Below are 24,272 nucleotides of genomic sequence, written 5' to 3'. Positions count from 1 at the left end.
AATGTCCGTACTATTTTGAGTCGAGGGATGCGGAGGCGGCGGACGATCTAACGATGTTTGAATAGGAGTGGGTTTGTACAAGAATAGCTTTTAAGTAACGACCTAATTTTGTCATAATTTGGGGACTGGAGGAAATTATGCGTCCCGAAACCCGACTATTCCCTATCAAATATTTATTTTCGGGGATTTACACAGGACAAAGGGTGACGTCACCCAGCAATATTTTCTTGTGGTTTTGTCGTTCAGAAATGAGACAGATTTGGCCGTTAATCTGACTCGATTAAGCTCACATCAATTAGAAGTTGTGACGTAAATAACCGCCATTTAAATGGGAAATGTCGGATACTTGTCGTGTATCATGGCAGGTGGTGTGTTGATGCGGTAGAAATCGGAATATCAAAAGACAAAAAATGTTATTTGAAGTATAAAATCTGAACAAAAACAAAAGTAGATAATTTTCTACCTTAGAATTTATTTTGTTATTTGGTTTTATTTAAAAGATTGTTTAATATTTAACTCGATACAAATATCTGCATAAATAAATTCGGCCTCGATGCCGTGCTCCTTTTTAAGTGAATATAAATCTGAGCAGCTTAGATCCTAAATACCTAGTTAACGATGAAACTAGTGACAAAAGGGAAAAATAAATAGTAATTAGCGAGAATATTATACATTAAAAATTAAAATTGGTTTTTTAGAAGAAAACACAAAAAACGCAAAAAAAAAAAAAAAGAATAATTCAATGAACAAATGCTAAAATAGTAGGGTAAAAAATAAAAAACCGAAAAGTAAAGCTTACTGGAAATATGTACATCAAACAGAATTACATACATATTTTTTTTAAACTTCTAATAATAGGGAATAATTGGGAAAGTATACAGGGTGTTATTGAAAGTTGTACAGATATTTTAACCACGAGCTACTGGCTTCATGTAGAACTCGGAAAAAATATCTAAAAAATTCTATGTCAAAAAATAAAATAACATTTATTTCTTGAGCTACATTTTTTTTTAATTGCTTTTAGTCTTCTAAGTTGTCAAACAACCTCGTAGGTAAAATTTCGGCACATTTTAAAAATACACTCTGTATGTCATATTTTATAAAACGTACACCAATGCGGTTTCCTTGTTTTAAAGCATATTTCCTATAGGTTACTTCTCACTCATGAGGTTGATTCATCCGAGTGAGTAATAGCCGTTACGCGCGAGTGAATACTTAATACTATACTTTTTCTACGACTATGATGAGAAATAAGTTTAATTATTAGACAATCTGAAACGGACGTTTTACGATTTATTACTTTGCATACTTAATACCATTACATTAAAATTTGCAATTGGACTTCATAAACTAGTTGCTATGACATTTGTCGTCAGTTTTGAAATTATTATTCAACGGGCCGTGGCCCGTGGCCCTGTTACCTAATAGAAAACACATTATTTTAACTACGAGTACCATAAAAATATTTAGAATTATTATTACTTACATTTGAATTCTCGTAAGGGTTGCTACTGTTTTCACAAATAAAATATAAAAAAATGAAATACCTTTTTTAGAAATTCTGTTTTCACTACAAGGTACAATATTTTTACAGAAAAAAATTATGTATTTTTTAGTTTCAGTAGGAAAATTTAGGAGTTTATTTTCATAACACTGGAGACGACCCCTTCATGTCGAATAATTTATTAAGCAATATTTAAATATCTCTTGTCAATATTGCAATATTTCTAGAGTTCTTCAATTTTAGCAAATATACAGGGTGTTTTCGAAGTTGAGACGTTCCTTGTAACACGAGGTACTATACATTATTCTTAAGAATTTTAGCCTAAATCTTCTTAGTAAAATGTTTGTATTAACGGAGATAATTAATTGTATATTTTTATTGTTTTCTAAAATTTTGAGTCTGGTCCTGTTTATTTCTCCGCTGTACTAGATTAATAACTGACGTGGTATCTTTCCGGAAATCGCTCTGCGTACTCTCTGGACGCCGCAGCTGCATTCTGATAACGTGATAACATTGCCTATACATTAGCAACATATCTGTGAGCTCATTATTTTCCTAATAATAAAGCCATTCCGACTAATTAGATGACAACTCTGGACTCTGACAGTATTTTTGATTAACGTCCATGCTCATTTGATTTTTTTTTTGTTAATTCTAATTTCTAACAAATCCGCGCAAAATTTGAGCAGGACCGGTTTCAAAAAAATTAACGTATTGTATCTTCATTGCCATAGACATTTTACTAAGGTGATTTTGGCTAAAACTCTTTAGAACAACGCATACTATCACATGTTAAAAGGAACGCCTCAACTTCGAAAACACCCTGAATAGGATCAACTTTTGTCGAACACAAATAGATTTTATTGTGTTTATTAAAGTGGGACTTTTACATAAAAAAATCAAAAAATTACGAGTACTACTTATTAATATTTAAAATTTGTCTTTTCTATTTTTTCTTTCATTCGATATGTTACGGAAAAAACTACAATTGTTTAAACAACTTATATAAATATTTACAATTCTAAAAATGCATTTGTTCTTCTGCTTTGATTCAAATTTTTCTGACTCAATTTTTCTGGATTCCCGCCACCCTTCTTTCTCGATTTAAATATATCACTTGCACCAACCCTCGTTGTTAATTCCTCAGCCCACCCCACTAGGCCGACCCGTTCGGCGCTAAACGCAAAAACACGTCTCGACTTTCCACCTCTGGCGAAACAGTGCCGAACGTAAATGACGCTTATCAACCCTGCAGTGATTACGGCTTTCATTGTAATCCGAATTGATTTCTTTAATCTCCCCCGGGAATGATCTTACGTAAAACCTGTCATCTCACTTGTTGCCTTTGAGACGGAAACGAAGCCTTTTAGTTCATTTTTTATGCGGACGGAGGTTGCTTCCTCCGCATTGCGATAAAAAAAAAGATTCAATACGGGGGCGCGCCAAATTAAGACTGCACCCCCCGTGAGAGTCAACGTCGATATTGTGATGGGATCGAGAGGGCTTATTGGGAGGTGTTCGACGATCACGTGGCTCTCGACGAGGCGAAAGACGGTCACGTGGCAGCAAATACAGAGTGATTATTTTAGGGGCGAGCTATTTCAATCTAGTCTTTGTCTTTATCCAGTTTCTGAGTTCACTAGAGCTTCATTTGATTTTCTTTTAACGCTCTTTCTCTCCCTTCATCTCTGCCTTTAAATGACCTATTTTGATTGCAACTAATTTTCTTAAAATCTCTTGTGATTTATCGACTCACACTGTATGTACAGTAAATGGGATTACCCTCACGCACTATTACGCGTCTAACAGAGCACACTTCAGTGCAGATCGCCAAATTAGTCTTGTAGGACCTCAGACGGGCCCTAGAGGAGCCCTTCTTAAGGGTTGTGTTCGCTATACGATTAATATTATCAACGATTTGCATGGGATGCTGCCTGTTTAAATTCATTTAAATGTATAAAGCATGGCCATGCGAAATTCTAATACGAGTTCAGGCTAAAGTTTAATTAAATTATGTTTTGAATATTCCCGGGGAAATCTTTCCGCTTGGCGTTCCGGATTATTAAAAACGATGCTATTTTTCCAGGATGCTAATGCAATTTACACACTGGCCTTTTGCATTTAGTAACGTGCCAATTTTTAAAGATTCTGTTTTATTGGTTTTACTAACAAAATATTTCTACAATTAAAGCTATCTGATAATTGTTTTATTGTGAAGGTAAGAGTGTACATTAAAATGCAATAAATGCACTTTTTATTGGCTGACCTGTATGACCCCTGAGGGAATGTACTGATATGACAGTAGGATCGTGAAACGCACATTTCAATTATCAGTTAATTTTAACACCAATTACTCTTATGAAATGAACAAATTTTTACATTGTATGACATGATTGTATTCATTTCAAATGTTTATTTGTTTAAAATCGAATAAATGTAATTATAACAAAACATGTTTCATTAAAACAATATACTAAATTACCAACTAAAAAATTGCACCACCTAGAGGGAATAAAGTTAGAGACGAACATTGACAAATATTTTGTTTGTAACAAGAAGTTATTGGAAGAAAAATATTGACTTTAAGAAGTAAGGTAATGTCGTAGTTCATTTGAGATATTAAGAGAAAGACTCACACTGAAACGTCTCATCACACCCTTTACGTGTTATCTTGGCAGCAGATCAAGAGAGCTATACTCTGTTTCTGAGTTCGATGCCGCTACGTCATGAAACGACCGAAGCGCTGACAGATTCCAGTGCGTCCAAAACATTTCATGACGGGAAAGCGTAATGCTGCTTATAGAGCATCACAAACTGCTCCTGGTATTAAAATGTTACAATTCAACTTTTTGGATTTCCTGCTCTAATACCTCTCTCATACCTGGCATCTTCCAAAGATCATGTTTTCTCACTCTGATGTCCGCGCACACAGCTTTTAGAACAAGGATGGATAGTTTGTTAACGTGAGCCGAGTGCAAGTATCTTCCCAACAAAAGAAAGTTGCACGTGTGAGTGTTAAAAGGGGTGATTATTACTGATTTATTATGACTACCCGGGTTTACGACTTACCGGCATCGAACTCAGAAATAGAGTTTCTTTAAAAAATGTCTTTTATTTTTGGTTCACTAAATTAAAATATAAACTAGGCAAAAATGAATAGGGAATTTTTCAATTTTTTATTTTTTTGTTAATACAGTTTAAAATGTATAATGAAATGTGTTAGAAATAAATAAATGTACACATTAAATGTAATGTTTCAAGTATCTGTAAAATTTTAAATTTATCTAGTGTTTAAGAATACGTGGGAGGATTGAGGCAATTATTTTGCTTTCTAAGAAAAAATGTGGAATTCCCTATTCATTTTTGCCTAGTTTACATTTTTTTTATGTACATTTATTTGATACTTCTTACATGAATGACATATTCTTTAATTTAAAATCTTTCATCTTTCGTTCTTCTGCTTGCCATACATGCTTCCTTTTTATATTTTCCCAAGTTCAGTATTTGCTCAGTAAATAAAAGCTCCATTTTTCTTTTAATTAAACATCAACCGATTTTATATGGGAAAACTATTTCCAATCCGCATTCAATTGCTTCGGCAATAATTCACTCATTAATTTTCTCCTAAATTCCGCAAACGCCAATTTGAAAACTTTGTTCGACATGTTCAGCTGCATTACAAATGTGTAAAAACCGATAAAATAGTTTGTACACAGTGGATTTCCTATCAGTGAATTGTTGTTTCGATAATTTTATCAGCGATTGCGTCTCTTTTTATTTGTTCCGAGTGTCCAATCAAGTGCAACACAAACTTGCCGATCGTTAATTAAAACGTGTTTTAATCGTCAGTTTCACAAGCCTCGCCGACACATTCAAACAATCGCCACAACATAAATGCACACATTATGCAAATTAATTCGGCAGCAGATGGATGATAATTGTACATTTTATAATAATCTTGTTTTTAATAGCTGTGCCGCAATTAATCGTGTAACAATAACCAAACCAAAAACAGATCGCATCAAATTCTAAAGTCGCTGTTTGTCGAACACCAAAACTGCAACCGACAAAAATATTTTATCGATTTGTTTGACCACAAACAGTTTACACCGCACACGAACCATATTAAGTTAGGTCTAGACTAGATGATCACGACCAGACACTATTTACACACAACAAAATAAAACAGGAGTTAACTCGGAACCCTGTGGGGCTCCAAAAGCAGCAGAAACTGCTCTGAAACGTGTTTGGCTCACTTTATTAATTGCATACGATCAATAAGTTATAAAGTTGTCCAGTTATGGTACTCGTGAGGCCACAGCGGTAGATTTTATTTAAGAGTTTATTTAAGATTTTTAAGAGTTAAGATTTTATTTAAGAGTTTAAATTGATCCTATATTAAATTTTCCATTATTTTTGCTTTTGCATTGTCGAAAAAAACTCTACTGTAATTGCTGAGCCTTTATCGCTTTTGAAAAATATTCCCTATTACCGGAACCCGTTCCCTACGTGTTCGATTAGGTGAAAACGTAAGCTCGCCGCTTCTAAAAATATTGTTTCAGAAGGATGCAGTACGTATTTCGAAAACAGGTGGAATATTCCGCATGAAATTTGGCCGCATTTACATTACGAAGTGAGGGCAGATTCGGAATAAGGGAAAATATCAAAAGAGCCGCGTGATTGCCACAAAGCAAAATAAAGCTCTCTGCTTTGCTTGAACATAATTTCAAGAAACGCCAACAAATACACGGCGAGAACACGCATTGTTCATTCCATAAATATTCATTATTTCAGGTGGAATATTTTGAATGCTGAATTCTCGAGATGTGAGTTGTATCTCAAAGAATCTGACACCGGGAGGGCGGGAAAGCTCTTAAGAGAGCGCACCAGCGGCATACTTTTGCTTTTCAATTATTGAAAACAGATGTGAATAAAGTGCACATTAACTTTTCAACTTCGAATTTGAATGCGGATGAATTATGCAATGCGACTAGGTTCAGTTTCATAATGCGGCTTTGTGCAATATCGGTCATGTCACAGTCGTTACTTGTTAGGCCCATACTGCCATTTTGACAAAAAAAAAATCATAAATATCAAATAATAGGCTGAATTCTATATTTATAATATCTGCTCAATAACACACTTGACCCGATTTTGTCTGCTAGGTATTTTTACCAAGATGATCTTTATATCAGAATCATTTTTTTAATTTATTTTTGGGAAAATATTTTCCTCCTTTAGCCCTTACGCCTCCTCGCCAAAAAATTTGCTGGAGTGGCTACGACATTAATTGAGGCATTGACTCGATACTGTCGACGATTTTTAATTTCTTGAACAGACTTGTCCGTAATAAAAACGTAATCGACAATCAATGTGACCTGATTAATTATTGAAGGGATCTGTTTTGAGTCGCCGTTTAGAAAATAATCATTTTCCTTGTGTCACCGTCGACAGGCGCATATTTAATTCACGAAGTAATTAAGTTTTTATAGAGGACAACTCATTATAGGTCTTTTCATCGGAATTTTGACGCTTAATCGAGAAAAAATTCTACCATCACGAATATTTATAATCCACCAAAAGGGTGTAATTAATGCATAAATAATTGCCGTGATGATTCGTGGCTCCTCGGACATATAACGTTAAGTAAAGTGAGTATGATGTAATGGACAGAAATAAACATTACGTGGGGTTATAAATGATTTATACCGTTTTTCGAATTTTACATAAATAAACTAGGCAAAAATGAATAGGGAATTGCACAATTTTTCTTGGAAAGCAAAATAAGTGCCCCAATCCTCCCACGTATTCTTAAACACAAGATAAATTTAAAATGTTACAAGTACTTGAAACATTACATTTAATGTGTATATTAATATATTAACACATTTCATTACAAATTTTAAACGTTATTTATAAAAAATTTAAAAAAGAAAAAATTCCCTATTCATTTTTGCCTAGTTTATATGGATGTATATTATTATGTTTTTATAAATAAAGAGGACACGGCATCGAGGCCGGATTTATTTATCGTTATAGATATTTAAATCAAATAATAATTCCTTTATATTATTAATATAATATAATATAATACACAACCGCATTATAGTTATACATCAGAAAGTTGTTTGGAAAATGATAATTACAAATTATATTTTGATCGAACAGACCAGACATTATTATTTTAAATAAACAATAAAAGCAAGCATATCTTTTAGATATGTTCCAAATTCACATAATATAACACAGACTTATAACACAAAAATTAATAAATATTTAGAGCTCTCCGTTGCTATGAGAAATCTTTGGTGTTTAGAAAAAATTTCGATTTTACCACTTATAATTTCAGCAACGGGAATAGTACCGCAATCTCTTTTTAAAAATTTAAAAATTTTGGATTTAGGTAACACATTATTGGTAGTTGAAATTCAAAAAGGTATACAGGGTTATTCACGAGAGGGGTACTTCTGAATTTTTATTTTGCCGCAACCAACAACACCCATTGGTGTTGCCATTGCAGTAACTACTAAATCAAATGTGTTATTTCTTTTAAATTAGAAATCAAAGTAAGTTGGATAGATTTGTGAGAAATGTCAGATTGACAGAAAACCTGTATTTAATCAAAATTCAACAAATAAATTAACAAATTAATTTAGTGTAAAAGGTGTTCGAAGTGTCTACCATCGGCTTCTAAACATCCGCAGCGGCGACAGAATTCTTTCCACACTCTCCATAAATGAGGAGCATGTCAGTCTTTTCCTCGTTATTGTAAAAACACATTTTTCAAATTGACAAAGATTTTTTGCTTTAACGTCAAAGAGACAGAACTGAGAGCCATCGTGGATACAGTTTAATTATTTTCAAAATTTTAAATCAAGATATTGTTGCAATGTGTATAATGGGTTGCTGTAAAAAGAAATTCAGAAATACCCCTCTCGTGAATAACCCTGTATTATTATACTCATGTCACATCGTGAGGAAGTTCCTTAACATTGACACAGAACATAATAAAACACAACAAAGTCAAAATGCGGAGGCGAGACGCCGGTAATTATGTTGATAAGCACTGCACTATTACTTGATAGTAATATCCGTAATAGTGTATGCGCTCCGGCAAAATTGCCGTGCCGCCGGGTGGTGGAGGGTTAGTATTATTATTATTATTGTTAAGCAAAGATTTTTTTTCACTAAAACATGCTACTGAATGAAGCAAAGCGAAACTATTTTAAAATATTTGTGTTGTCTCTCCTAGTTATATTTTCACTGTCTATTATGTGCTTCCAAATTTGGGTTTGTGAAGATTCATTATTATCAATCAAAATTCACGTTATAATTTAATCAACATTGTTTTTTGAAATTAGGTAACATTTGCTCTCTTTTTATTTATTAGTCTTTACAATACTGTAATGAATATAATACTAACAAGAAACACTTTTTTGATAGTAAAAAAAAAATAGCCATTCCAGATAAAGTTTTAATTGAAATTATTTTCCTCCTGTTGAAAGCATTTTTTAAACACTACAAAATGTATTAGAATACATAAATTAGAGCATAATTTCAAGGCAAAAATGTTACTGGCGGAATGATATATTTGAAATTTTACGTGGGTTAGGTACTACTTTCTCTACGTAGAATTTAGTAATATTTATGTCAACCAATCTCTCGCTGGGCAAACTATATCTAGATAACCACATAAAAAAATTATGTGTTTTACTAGATTTTTGGCAGTAGAATTACAAAGATTCCACAAAATATCGCTATATTCGAATTCTTCCTATTCCGACTTATAATATTCTCTCTTTAAGTAAGGGTAATCCGCAATGTTTTCCTGTAAATTCCTAAGAATAAGCACGGATAATGGTATGTGCAACAATGGCAGATATAATAATAATAAAATTAATTGAAAGTGTTTCACTATGCTAAGTTCAGTTGAGATGTTTACAATATTGCCATCAAATTATGATATAAATTGTATTAAAAATATATGAATTAAAAAAAAAATAAAGAGATTGTATACCTAATTCAAATATTTTTAGCACTAACTCAAAAATTTAATTTTGTTGAATAATTATTTTTTCAGATTTTTATCAGATTGAAAAATTTTAATTTGTTTTCTTCTATTCAAAAATCTTTATTTGACGGTGTTATAGAATAGTAGTTTATTTGACGAGTTTCACTCGCGTTTTAAAATGGCCCACGCGTGCCAAAAAAGGCCCAATTTACACACGAACGAGTTGAATACAACGTTTTTTTGTTCGACGAGCCTCATAAAGGCTCAAAATCGCTTAAAACCATTAAAATTAGCTTGACGTTTCGTTTTGACAAGATGTGACATTTATCAAAATCCTTTCACATAGGAGAAAATTCTCAAATTCTGACAGTGTCGAATAAAAAAAAATATTTTGAAATATGTAATCGTAAAGATAAATGATAAGAAGCTAAAGAAACAGTTGTTGTCACCAACGCACAAGTGTTCTTTGTTATATTGAGCTGGTCAGTTTTGTGAGTCTTGTATTTGATTTACCTAATTCTGTCACTGCTGAAGGTTAAATGTGTGTGTAAAACATTGACTAATATTTAATAGTAACGAGAAAACTGATGTTATAAAGAAGTATTTGGTATTGCACTAGGAGAAATTTCCTAGAGGACGTGTACCAGAAAATCGTACATTTTCAAGAAGAGTGCAATACCTATGTGTTCTACTGGTCGTAGTGACATCGACCCTCACAAAGAGATAGCAGAATAGAAGGGGAAAGAGAAATTTTGGATACGCGGAAGCAAGTTCAAGTATGTATTAGCAGTAGACGACTTGCTTCGCAGACAGGACTTTCCCAATTTGTCATTTGGAGAATTTTATATAAGCAAGGTTTGCATTCCTATCATCTTCACAATGTCCAAGCGTTAAAACCAGAAGCTTTCCTCGTCGAATGTAATTTTGTGCGTCGTCCTTCGATAAACCTAACACCGATAACCAGTGCATTACGATCGGTAAAGATTAGCAGAATTTTTTTACCAACACGCTAATGAAATCTTCCTAGATACGTAACGTGGTATGTTGTACCTTCTTACAATGCTGCATGCATAATAAGAAGGATCAATTATTAATTATTATAAATTCCTTGAAAGATGGATTTTGAGAAATGATTGTGTTTTACAAATCCGGTAAATGGGGACGCTACCATTTACCGGATTTGTACCCTGTGATTTTTTTATATTCACATAAAACAACTTTTTTATTCAAATCCTATAAATACTGTGGGCTAACTTTATGTACATGTACAGGTCAAAAATGCAGAAAGAACAATTCGTCAAATCCACGTAATAGAGTGCGTGATTTCCAATTCGTCGAGCCAGTGCCTGTATCGATACTGAAATACGGAATTTGAAACCAGTTTTATGAATGTGATTGTTTTCTAAACTTGCGCTTACACATTTACTGGAAAAAGTTTTTGTTCTTTTTTGTATGCCATTTATTAATTTGTTTTTGCAGCTTTTACAGTGACTATCAAAAGGTTTTCAAATTGTTCTATTTTCTGTGTTCGCAGTAGAATTTTTTTTATTTTTTCAGACGTCTATAAATATGGACCTAACACAAGTTCAAATATTTATCACACTTCATGAATCACCCTATACTAAGGTTGCTTACTGAGTTTTCTTCACTTAGCTTTATACCTATGTACATGTAACGTCTGGTGCAAAAGTAAATCAACAAAATTGTTAGTGAAGTAAATTTAAATTTGTTTAGTATTAATCGCAATGTAAAGAATACAACCGAAATCAGTAGATCAGTAGAAAAGACAGGATTTTTTAAAAGCCCCACCAAAAAATCATTTTTTTGTTCGACACTGTCAGAATTTGAGAATTTTCTCCTGTGTGAACGGATTTTGATAAATTTGACAACTTGTCAAAACGAAACGTCAAGCTAATTTTAAAGATTTTTAGCGATTTGGAGCCTTTAAGGGGCTCGTCGAACAAAAAAACGTTGTATTCAACTCGTTCTAGTGTAATTTTGGCTTTTTTTGGCATGAGTGGACCAGTTTAAAACTCGAGTGAAACGAGAGTTTTAAAGGTCCACGATTACACACGAACTCGTTAAATAAATAACTATTAGTGAACATTTTCTTTTTGCCGCAAAATTGACTTGGAAGTTAACTGTTTGTCCTGTGTATAATACTCCACTTTGGATGCGGTATTTGTGTTACTAAAAGTTAAGGATCATTCTCTAAACTTTCTTTTATATTTTGAGAACTCTCGATTTCTTGCATCTTACAGGGATTAGTTTCAACTGTGTCTCATTGTATTTGGTTATTCTACTCTTTCATAATATTGTAAACTGAGAAACATTTAGACGGCATTCATCGTTGAGATGCTTCGATCTGATATTCTGCCAAAGTTTTTGGCAAGTTTTCAGTAGGTTTTCCTCCTTCATAACATTTTCAAGGACCGTGTAAACACGATTCCTTAAGTGGATTTGTTCTGGCCCTTTCACTGCTTAAATTAATTGTACAATGCCAACAACTTAAGACAATACATCAAAATTGTTACAGCTTGACATTTATTCATTGTTTCAAAACCCACTCCCCTATTTCAAATATTGTCCATTAATTTATGCTTTTTGCATTATTTGTCTAAACTGTAGTATATTCTGCCGGTAGCACCCTTATAAAACACTCCTCTGCTCTTTAAATATTGTAAGAAATTAACTCCGATATCTGTCAATTTTGAGTTTCGAAACCATTTTCCGTCCAATAACTCTCTCTAATTGGAAAAACTCGATTAGATACATTCATTCAGTTTTGAAAAAAGTCGTAAAAATTTGAGGGCACATGCAGATTAACTAACGATCTGAATCTGCAGTGGAACTTCTGGCTTGAATTGGCTCGGGACTCAGTTGGGTTTCCAGAGCTACGGAATATTAATCAAACTCGGTGGAAGTTTGGTGCACTGTAAAGATGCAACCGGAAGCGATGAAAGGAATTCTCTGTGATTGCTAAGAGACGTAGTAATAGTGCGGCGGTGAAATTAATTCGAAAAATTACCGTAACGGTATCTATTGTAAGCATTTACATAATCGAAAATCGATTCGATAATTTAGGAGGAACGTTTATTCATGGTTTGCCTCTAATGATGGCCGGCAGACCCAGGTGGTCACAATGAATTTCAAATGTAGTGAAAGCACACCGTCCAAATGGAGACATAAATATGAAAAGCGGCTGATGCAAGCGAATTAATTCGATGAAAACACAACTTGTGCCTAATTATAAATTTGCGATGTGATGTTAGTTTAATGGGTAGTTCTGTCGTTGTTTTCAACAACTTGAAAATACTATCCGAAGTTTATTATTGATCGAACAACAACGACAAAATTTATTAGTAACATTAAAAATAGTTGCCACCAACACCGTAGCCTTTTTTTCTTGTTATAAAAGGTGTTCAATGTATCCACCACCTTCCACATGACATATTCTGTTTTTTATTGCATTTATAACATTTTGAAGTACATGTACTTAGCGTGTTATTAATTTCCCCACATTTATCAATTATTCAAGTTCTTAACGGTGTAGAATAAATGGTATTTTTTTAGGAAAAGCCAGAGATAGAAATCATAGAATTAAGTCACGTGAATGTAAGAGCTATTAAATTTTCAACTGATGAGTCGATTATTAAAAAATGTCTTAGTGGCTCCAAAGTGGCTTAAGTAGAAGGATGTATTGCTCCATCTTGCTGAATATAGTCCCTTTGTCGTTCATCATGAAGCAATATGTTACTTAAAATAATTACTATTTTAATTTCATTTTCTTGCAGTGACGTGGATTACTATGTTCAAAATTGGCCTCATTAGTCGCCAACCACTAATGGCAAATTTCTCCGAGTGAAAGCGCTCAACGTAGGAGTATGTACAGTCGAATGTAAAAAAAAGTAGACAAGAAGTTTTCGGCTGCTTGGTCCAGTCTTCCAGTTTTTCGATTTTGGTTGGCAGTTGACTACGACTGTATTCTTGGTTGCCTAGCCGAATGCAAAAAAGTGAGAAGAAGTTTTCGGTATTAGAAAAGCCACATTTATGCAATAACATTTTGAGGAAAAACAATTACAGGAAATTGTTTTTGTCTACTTTTTTTGCATTCGACTGTAGAATTGTGGGTTTTTATCACTCCGTGTTCGCATGTTTTATGAATTCACATATTCTGTCTTATAAAACCAAGAAAACTGTTTTCTTTAGGGATGCATCATCATTATGCAACTTGTTTAAAAACTGAAGTCTTTGTGCGGAATCACTAGCTAACTGTTCCGGAACAGAAGTCATTCGGTAAAGATATAAATCCTTTTTTAAATATTGTCCGGTAGGTTTCCACAGAAGCTTGGCTTGATGATAAATGACGGAGGGAAGTTTTTGATTCTTTCTCCATAATTTCCTTAACTGCATCAACAAATTCTAGAGTACGTTTTGTTGGCCTTCTGCTACTTTTTCTTCTTGTTATGCTTCCAGTTTGCCAAAATAATCCATAGTTTACAATCAAACGAACAGTTTATAATCAACGACAACTTGTGGACACTCATCGTTGACCGTTACAAAAATAACGCTTTGTGCTCAGTTGAGTAAACCATTTTAGTTAAAAAATAGTTATTTATTTAACGAGTTCGTGTGTAATTTGGGCTTTTTTTGGCATGAGTGGGCCAGTTTAAAACTCGAGTGAAACGAGAGTTTTAAAGGTCCACGAGTGCCAAAAAAGCGCAAATTACACAAGAACGAGTTGAATACAACGTTTTTTTGTTCGACGAGCTCCCCCAAAGGCTCCAAATGGCTGAAAATCTTTAAAATTAGTTTGACGTTTCGTTTTGACAAGTTGTCAAATTCATCAAAATCCGTTCACACAGGAGAAAATTCTCAAATTCTGACAGTGTCGAACAAAAAAATATTTTTCATGAAAAATATGACGTGACAAAAGAAAAATTTTGACGAAAGATCTTAACCAGGAATTTATTTAAACATGGTAGATTAAACACGATGAAAGGAAAATATTTCCTTTAAGCAAATTAAAAAACAACTTCGGAATAAGAAAAAAATGTTGCATTAAAAATTGTTTGTTTATATTAAAATATAATTTTGAAAATAATTATTAAATGAAAAATTTCTAAGGCATGATTTGATAGTAAATGTTGGCATATATTTCCCGAGAGCGGCATTATTTACTCCTGTTGAAAAATATTTGAGCAACTACCTTGCTAAATGAACAGTAATCGACCCAATAAGTGTGTGTAAACATGTAAGATTTGTAAACTTTGTTTTAAAACACTCCATGAAAATGGTTTGAAGTACGCGCATTTTGCACTTTAAAGATTTTATCTAGAAAATTTAAGCGACTGAAAGCACAACTTTATTTCATAAATCTTCACATCTCGAATGGAAAATTTATCGGTTCGTGTTGGAAATGTTAAAAAAAGAATCGCTTTTCAAGTGTACTCTTGTGTGTTATCCGCAAGATCTCTTATTTTATATACCTAATTGTTTTTTTGTCTTCTATTCCCTTGATGTATGTCCCGCCCTCCGCAAGATATATTTCTTTCAAATCGACGGAGGGAAGGAAAATAAATTTAAGTGTCTCATAAAAACAGAAGAACGTTTCAGCACCGTGAAAAACATTGCTTGTGGTATTGTCTTGATAAAATATAACAATTAGGACAAATCAATGGATTATGAAAACGCCCGAGGCTAAGGCAACCTCCTCGAACTACTGCAGATGACAATGCTGAAGCCTGAAAAGACAACCGAAACGTTTGATTTGAGGCTACTGAAAAAACATTTTACAGATGAAACAAAAGTCAAACATTACATACATATTTGTAACTTTTTTAATAAACAATTTTTCTTTTTCGTGTTTATGCCGTGTGCGGCAGGAGCCTCTGGCCCTCGGGAAACCTCCCTTCGTTAATGTGTCATGTTTCACCTGGCTCATCCTGTTTAGATGTTTAATATGATATGTTTTTAAATCACACTGGTCTCGGACGGCTTTCCACTTATTTTCTCGTTTAAATCGCATGGGATGCCACAACAATGTATGAATACATTAAATTAGAATATCAGAACGTGTTGGTTTATTATTTTTTTCCACCGCTGGGACAGAAAAAAATGAGAATAAATTCAATTTTATTCATGTGGTTTATGTAAATTGTATTTTGTTTTATCATTCGTGCATATTCTGAATAATTTTAGAGGCCGATGAAACAGCGCATTTCCGTTTAGAAGTAAATAGCATAAAAAGGGAATATTTTTATGCGGTGACGAGATAGTGATTAAAGCAAGATTTAACTCGGTTTCATGTAACATGCAAATGGAGACGCGTCCAAGATTATCGCAGGATATGTATGCGGCAGGACGAAGACGGCTTAAGTGAATGCAACCAGCAGGAATTTACTCTTTGATCTATACAGATTTGCAGAGCATTTTGCTTTGCAAAGCTTTAAGACAAAAATGGGGCATAAAAGAGCGATTGTTTCTTTTGGAGATTAAAAAAAAAAGAATATTGGTAAGTGCAACAAATTCTTCTAAAAACTAGGAGTAGCAGAAATGTTTTTCTTTAGGGCAAGACTAAACTGGTCTAGATACAAGAACAGCGCACGAACTTTGCCTCGAGGCAAAATGCAAATGTCAGCGTTGTCCGAACTAATCTCCGCCCGTGTTTATTCGGTCCCAGCCCATCACGTGAAGAATCAATACTTACCGATGACCGTGAGGTTGACTTTGCTGTTCCGGGTCTGTGCCACTTTAAAGTCGACCCTGCATCTGTAGACCGCCTGATCGGACTCCCTTATATGGTCCACCCCCAGTTCGGCGGGTTGCTTCTCCGGCATGAAGTAAGCCCTGTTCGCAAACACATTTTCATCGGACCAACGCTCAGCCAGGCTAAAGTCTCGATCTCGTCCGTCCACACTGCAAATACAGGAAACTATGTTAAGTTCCGGTCGATTGTTTGAGTTCGGTGCTAAAGTTTTCTGCTCGAAACACTCCCGGCTTTAAAAGGTTGCCAAGCAAAGTAGGCTGTTTACTCTAAAACTAATCTAATTTTCTTATATCTTGCTCGGGAAAGTTTTATTAGCATTTTTTTTCGCTCCTGTCCGTCTGATAAGATTGCCAGTCCCGGGGGAGGCGCTCTAAATAATCATGATCGCGAAAATCGATCAAGTTCTCTAAGCTGCACCTACACAATTATTTTTTTCTTATTTCTTTGAGGTGCAGAATCGAATTTGAGACGGAAATGTTGGACGAACTAACACGTGGGATATTGACATTTTGTTCGTCCAGTTTTTTCTATGAAACTTTTCCCTAGATAAAATGCGACCTAATTTAATTGGACTTTTTAGAGAGTAGTAGTTGAGCTAATATGTGGTTAACGACGAATAAAAGAAAATTTGGCTTAAAAAATTCTAATTAAAACTTAATGGGACCGTGGACGTATAAACTGCAGCGAACATAAGTGTGGTTTTCAAATTATAAATGCAGGACATTTATTTTAAAACAAAGCTTTTAGGGCTGTTGTCGTAGCAGCAAAGTTGTACTCATTGACAGCGGTTTCCTAATTAAAACAAACTCAAAGGTACCAAGTTTCAACAAATGAGCAAATATTTGAGACTATTCCATTCACCTGTCATTTGTTAAAAATGGACCAATAAAAAAACACAATTTTACACACTTGTTACCATGGTTTCAAAAAATTGGACCGAATATTCCCACCACGGCCTCCTAGATATGACAAGAGACAAGTCTTTTATCCGGCCCTGCGCGTCAGCAAAATCTTTGTGATTTCGAAATGACATTTAACGGGAGCACCTAAGTTGCCTTTTTTCAAACAAAGTTAAATCACAAAAATGTGTAATATTGGTTGCATACTTATCGATACTCAAATCCATCAAATCAAGCAATTGAACACTTGTCAACCGTTGCAGTACCTCTTTTATTACCGTGTGTAGTTTCCGTTGTACTTGTTTTCTAATTGCATAAATGTATAAAAAAAGTTTTGTTAAAAAAATAAATGCTAGTAGGCAACCAACCATGCACCGTACCGCAGCGCACCCTAGAAAACAAAAATAATGCCTTGAACTACGAATGCGCATGGCCGGATAGGCTAAAAGTCTATCGTTAAATCTAGGAGGCCGTGATTCCCACCCGTGGAAATTGTATCGGTAATACCACTAGTGATCCCAGCGATAATTTTTAACAAATGAATGCAGCCTTGAGAATTGCTTCCAAATGGACTCACGTGTCTTTTTTGTGTTGTTGGAAAAATTTTCTTCGATTTCTGCGTTAATTTCTTCTTCCGATTTGCTGTCAAATTGCCAAAGTTGGTTCATGGAATAGTCCTCCGAATACAACTCGTAGTCCAAATTATGTAAACTATTTTTCAAACTGGTTTCACTCATTCAATTGTGCTTGCGAATCTCACTCGTGCTGACGCACTCGTGGATGCATTCCCAAGCACAATTGATAATTCGTGACCAGTTTGAAAAATAATCGACATAATTTGGACTACTGGTATTATAAATGTGAGTTTTTAAAGATTAAGAATTACGTCACATGCTAATAATGACTTACAATTAGACCTGATACAAGAGGATTAAAACTAACAATATACATCTATTTCTTTCTGCACTAACTTCTTCTATTAGAACCATAATTTATTTATATTGTTTTTTTTTTTTTTAAAGAAACCTCATACTAAACCATTTTCCGCGAAAATACTCCTCAATTAGGTATACATAATTTTTATTCATTTCACACCATTCGTTCCATTCAAATCCGAATGAACTCAATATCGCCTCAGAAGAGTACTTCATAACATAAATCATAATTGAGGAGGTTGCAGCGTAAATTGCAGCCTGATCAATGATCATGTTGTAATATCCACGCGTTTGATGCTTGTAATTTTGTATAGTTTACGTTCTATTAAAAAATTCATTAGAACCGCCACATTTTACTCAATCTGTTCTAAGTGACATTGTTTCATTTGTGCTGATAGACCACAATATACATACGTTTTCCAAAAATGAACACAAACATATTAGTATCACGCAGTTGTTGTGGCGTGTGGGTAAGTGATGTTTTGATATGTTTAAAATAAGTCATAACCTTCAGGACATCTTAGCGTGATCCCGACTAATTACGAAAGAGAAATCTATGGGATACAATCGAAATCAAGAAAACTGCAAGAAGACCTTCTTCAAGTTGATTAATAAAATGCACAATATTGTCGTATTTATATTTATTTTATCTTTTGTCTTTAAAATATTGCCGTAAAGAAACTGCGCTTGAAAAAAGCGACCAACAATACTATATGTATACATTATCAACGCCACTCAAAAATCAGTTTTTTAAATTTCTTCCTTAAAAAATATTTAATTGTTTTCAAACAATGTTCAAGTTTTTTAAAAGTTTATAAATAACAAAAATATGATACGAAAGTAGAATGATCATCTAATATTTCCAGTAACGAAAGAAAACAAAAAAGAAATTGAGCAAAAAGACAATATTTTAAAGCTACAGATTAACTACATTCATTTGTTCAGCGACTAGAGAATATAATTTCCGGTATAAAACTTCATCACACGCTTCAAAGTGCTAGAAGATAAATCCGGTAAATCACCATTTATTTTCTTTCATAGAAAGTTTTAAGAAACGAGAAAGTTGTAGCAGCAATCGAAAGGGTTGAACAATACCTTCTAGGGAAATCTAGAAATGTCTAAATATAATTGAGTTCTCAGCTCCGAGGATATGCTAGAAAGTTAGTATGGAAAAATTCGCTAATCATAATCATGAACTATTTTTGGTTCAATAAGAAACTTTAAAATGAAAAAGTTGAGACATCACCTTATGTTATTTATTTCGTGTGATAAAAGGGAAATATTCTGATATAATTTCATATATTATATTTACAAGTAAAAAGAGTAAATTGCGATTACTAAAATATAAATAAATAATATGTTAATAAATCCAACTGTAACTTACAGATCTTACAAGAAAAAAATAAGAAACTTGACTTTTTGTACTTCATGGATAATAATATGTAGTTCAATACATCTGTTTAACCCTGCGTCATACAGGTTGGGTCTGTGAAACCCAGATCATATAAAGATATGCTATATTTTCGTTATGTTTTAAGTAATTTAACTGGGCTCATCAGTACCTTCTTAACTTTTGGTGTATTTTAGATTGTATAATTCCTGAGCCGTTTTTGGTCTGGAGGGCATTTGGGTCTGTGAGACCCAACCCGTGTCATCGCGTAACTTTTTTATTCTTATATGCTGAAAAAAAAACAAACAAACAAAACAACAAATAATAAGCACAAGACGATAGCCTCAATTAAGAAATATAAACAAGGAATGATCTACACCTAAAAGGAAGCATTGGAGAATTAGCAATGTGCTTGATCGGACTTCCGGAGGAATAGCGCCCGGAACCACCTGCAAATATTCTAGGACGCTGTAAGCAACGCAAAGATTGTAAAGTAAATTTTTTTGTAAATTTTAAAGGGCTGGGTTATGATTAGAATACACCGTGGTGTTTTGTTTTCTTTGTGTGGATAATTTTCGCAGTGATTTTTGAAAACTTTGAATTTCTGTACAAATTTTTGTTTATGCCTTTTGGGACTTCAGAGAAGGGTGTCAGGTATTATCTAATGAAAAAAATTAAACGTAAATAAACAAATATATGCCAAAAATGCAAAGCATATTTTTAAATTGAAATTTGTAATAATTAAATGGATATACGAAAAACAGACACACTAACGGATAACATAACAGCAATAGAACTTAAAAACAATGATCTAATTTGCAAAAAAAATTATTCAATTTTGGGTCTCTCAGACCCAACCCGTATGTTCGTGTGACTAGTAATGCACCCGTGTAACGCAGGGTTAATTCATATGAATTATTTTTCAAAATAATAAGTATATCCTCGAGTATATCCTTCAAAAAGGGTTCTTTACATAGATCTGACCCCATCCACACATGATGTGTTATTGTTATTAGACCACAAACACGTTTTATTAAAAAAATATATAAGCAACAACAGATAATTGACTTCTTTTCTTATCATAACTAGAATATTTGATGCTGTTAATGGTTTCTTATTAAGTTTCTTATAAATGATATCATGATATGTGTTCGTTTCACAGTTTCACAATCAGATTATATACGTGACAACACACTTAAAACCACAATCAAAATGTAATTCCCTCGTTTCGAATTGCCTCCTTCCCTCTATAATCATATAAAATTATACCTTTACGAGCTTGTAAGATGCTTATTCTGCTCTGAACAAAGTGGAAAACAGTAAAATTTAACAGAAACATCTCTTCGTTTCTTGAATAAATATGTAACTGATTATTTTTTAAAAAGTCCTGTCAGCCAAACGTAATGAGGAAAAATTTCAAATGCACCAATAGCATCAAAATTACACTGACTATTTCCTTCGAAAAATTTAAGCCAATCAAAAGGCTCGAATATTTGAATTTTAGCTAATAGCGATCTAATTACAGCGATAATACTGCACTAGTGCAATTATCGATAATTTGCACTAGTGCCAAATTTTCGCGTAGTCCTAATTAAAAAATCATTTGGTATTAATTTTATATTTTAAAAAGAATTACGTTTATTTGTACTTACTTATCATGTAAATTTTTCTCAGGAAATAGTCTGCCAAAATATCCTCTCCTGCATGTCAAAATGTCGATAATTTGACATGCACTCGGGATATTACTAGTGAGTGACTATTTGCTAGTAGCTAATTACCGCGATAATTTTTTCGTTGTTAAGGTAGCGCAGCCATTTGTTTCAATATAAACCTTAAAAATTCAGCACCGTCGCCATAATGGAGTACCATTCAGATTTCGCTTCTGAGATTTGACATGGTTTAAAAAATAATCACGCCGAATTACATTCGTGATGGTAATTACTGTTGAAAATCGCATTTATGAATCTACTTACTATCCAATGAGAAAGAAAGAAAGTTTTTTTGTTCGACGAGTTCCTTAAAGGCTCCAAATCGCTTAAAATCTTTAAAATTAGCTTGACGTTTCGTTTTGACAAATGGTGACATTAAGATCCGTTCACATAGGAGAAAATTCTCAAATTCTGACAGCGTCGAACAAAAAAAATGTTTCCACTTTCCAGTATAACAAAAATTTAAATTTTTTTATTCAAATTACTACATTTTTATAAATGAGAGTTCAATTTGTTGAGGAGTTAAAATTCTACAGTCTTGGTACCTATATATTTTTAAAAAACTTTAGATACATTTTTTGTCGTTCACTGATGGTTAATGTATTCATGCGATCTTCTTGCCGAATATCCCTCTGCATAGATTCATTCATATCCTAAAAATTTTATTTTCGTGTATTGCTGACAGATTAATAACTTTGTCAGAAATGCACTCAAAAAAATTTTCGGGTAGAATCTATGCATCGGAATATTATAAGTAAAAATTTTAATCACATGACGTGTAATAATTTTAAAATACTACCAAAAATCCCTCCAACTTTGTGAGATAATTATTTGTTCGAACAAATTAACATTCTCATTGCGTAATCTGTCGTCGGTCAATACAATACAATGCGGAAGTGTTCTATTTGTCCTACAGGCGCCCTGAAAATGTTAAGAATAAAATCCTCGATAAAATCCGATGTTGGACTTGTGTGAGTAAAACTTTTTAATGAATTTGCACATTTACCTTTTAGAAAAGCTTACCAGCAAGTCAAAAGAGAGAAAATTTCGCTGCATATTATTAGGTTTTGTTCGTAATAAGGCTAAACCGTGCTGAAGGCTCAATTTATAGTTTAATTAGTAAGCAACTAGAAGCAAAAAGTGCATATCAGAGTATAAGACCGCAAAAATTAATATTTATAGCAAGACTGCAGAATGCGTGATGCATCAACCTCACAACGAGAAGAAAACTGCTTTGTATTCAGCACAGGCTGACGCTTCAGGATTCTGAAAGCTTTACGACCTAATTCTTACAGATTTATACCCTAATTGGCATACGAGTAATTACCTCTGAAACAGAGCAGGCTAAAAATAGATCGATTGCTGGTGTTGCAATATCAAACGGTAAATATATTACAGAATAGTGTTTCCGAAGGAGGATAAAAATTGCACAAAATTTAAATATAGGACGACGGTTTACCTTTTATCGTTCTTGACGTAACGACATTGCTGATTAAAAAATGTAAAACTGTTTAGCTTCTTTTCGAATGGTAATGGAGGTATTTTTAAGTACTTTTAAACCATGCAGCGAAAGAAAATTATTATACATTTTTCCGTTTTCAATTTCATGTCAAGGCAATAACTGATGTGTGATGATTGATGAACCACCCTCGTGAATTTAACAATACTTTCTATTAGATTGCAAAGTGAAATTAAGAGCATATTGGGAATCTTGTTACATACATATTTAAAATCCAAAATAATATACAGTATGTATAAACTTTTGACATATTTGTAAAAATTAATTTTTATTTAATTTGAAAAACCAAAAAAAAAATTATGGGCCGGTTGCAAGAACGCCAGTTAAAGTTAACTGTGGGTTAAAATGTTTCGTTACTTTAGTTACCTATTGTTATAACAATGTTTTCGTATATTTTAATCTGTAGTTAAATTTAACTCACGTTAGTGCAACCGGCCGTAAATCTTGTATTTTTCAGATTTTTTTTTCGTTAAATGTTAAAACGCAGATGAAATTCATTTAAAAAATATTTTCATTATTTATTTCCAGAGAAAATACTTAAAATTATACGCATACAGTGCCTGCCAAAAGTTTGGAATAATGTAATATTTTCTCTCTTGAGTTTTCCGAAAAAGATTCGATCAGGTCAGTTTTATTTTTCTAGAAGAAACATTTTCCGATTATTTTCAGTTTTCCGTCCTTTTCCCCTTACGCGCAATAAAAAACTCAAAGAGGAAGCAAATATTTACATTACTCCAACTTTTTGGCGCTCACTGTATAAAAAATATACAGTGAGCGGCAAAAGTATGGAATACATTTCTTAAAAATTAAACAAATTTTTTTTCAAAAAATCTTTTCTTTGGACAGGTCAATTTTAGTTTATAAAAATACATATTTTAGTACAAAATAAAATTCCAAACAGTCATTTGTTTTCGAGTTATGATGTCATCGATACTTTTTTTAAATGGAAACCCTCTATTTTTTTTCTTGATTCTGATAGCCCTTTTAATTGTCTAAACGCCAGTATAAAAATTTTGTTACCTTACATAAGGAAATTTTTGAGAAAAAAAATAAAGTTGGAAAAAATAAATTTTATAACGAACAAAAACAAGTCAAAAACTGTGTTAGTACTTAAAATTATGGAATTAAATGTTTGAATTGTCATCCCCCAGCTTGTTGACAATAAGCAAGTTTATGAAGAAATTCCCCCTGTTTTAGTTTTATCCCAGCATCCAATCAAAATTAAAATTTTTATACGTTGTGTTTCTGTCAAATGAGTCATTTTCGAAAACGTTTTGTAAAACAAATAACACATACGAATGAAATTGACAGTAACATTTGACTGTTTGATTTACCTACATGATTTTTTGACTTGTTTTTGTTCATTATAAAATTTATTTTTTCCAACTTTAATATTTTTTTTCTCAAAAATTTCCTTAGTAAGATAACAAAATTTTTACACTGTCATTTAAACAATTAAAAGGACTATCAGAATCAAGAAAAAAAATAGGGGGTTTCTATTTAAAAAAACTATCGATGATGTCATCACTCGAAAAC

The 24,272-nt window shown here is 33.1% G+C and overlaps 1 protein-coding gene across 2 annotated transcripts in view; it reads right to left on the bottom strand.

Annotated features, from left to right (window-relative positions):
- The window catches only part of side-VII (sidestep VII), a 395,213-nt gene that overhangs the window by 153,486 nt on the left and 217,455 nt on the right, over window positions 1–24,272 (bottom strand). For both annotated transcript variants that reach the window (XM_069039626.1, XM_069039624.1), the window contains exon 3: window positions 16,225–16,433. In XM_069039626.1, the coding sequence (XP_068895727.1) occupies window positions 16,225–16,433 (209 nt within the window). The remainder of the gene's footprint in view (window positions 1–16,224; window positions 16,434–24,272) is intronic.

This window comes from Tenebrio molitor, chromosome 2, assembly GCF_963966145.1.
Source record: "Tenebrio molitor chromosome 2, icTenMoli1.1, whole genome shotgun sequence".
Taxonomy (NCBI): Eukaryota; Metazoa; Arthropoda; class Insecta; order Coleoptera; family Tenebrionidae; genus Tenebrio; species Tenebrio molitor.
This window is presented reverse-complemented; position numbering and strand designations above follow the sequence as displayed.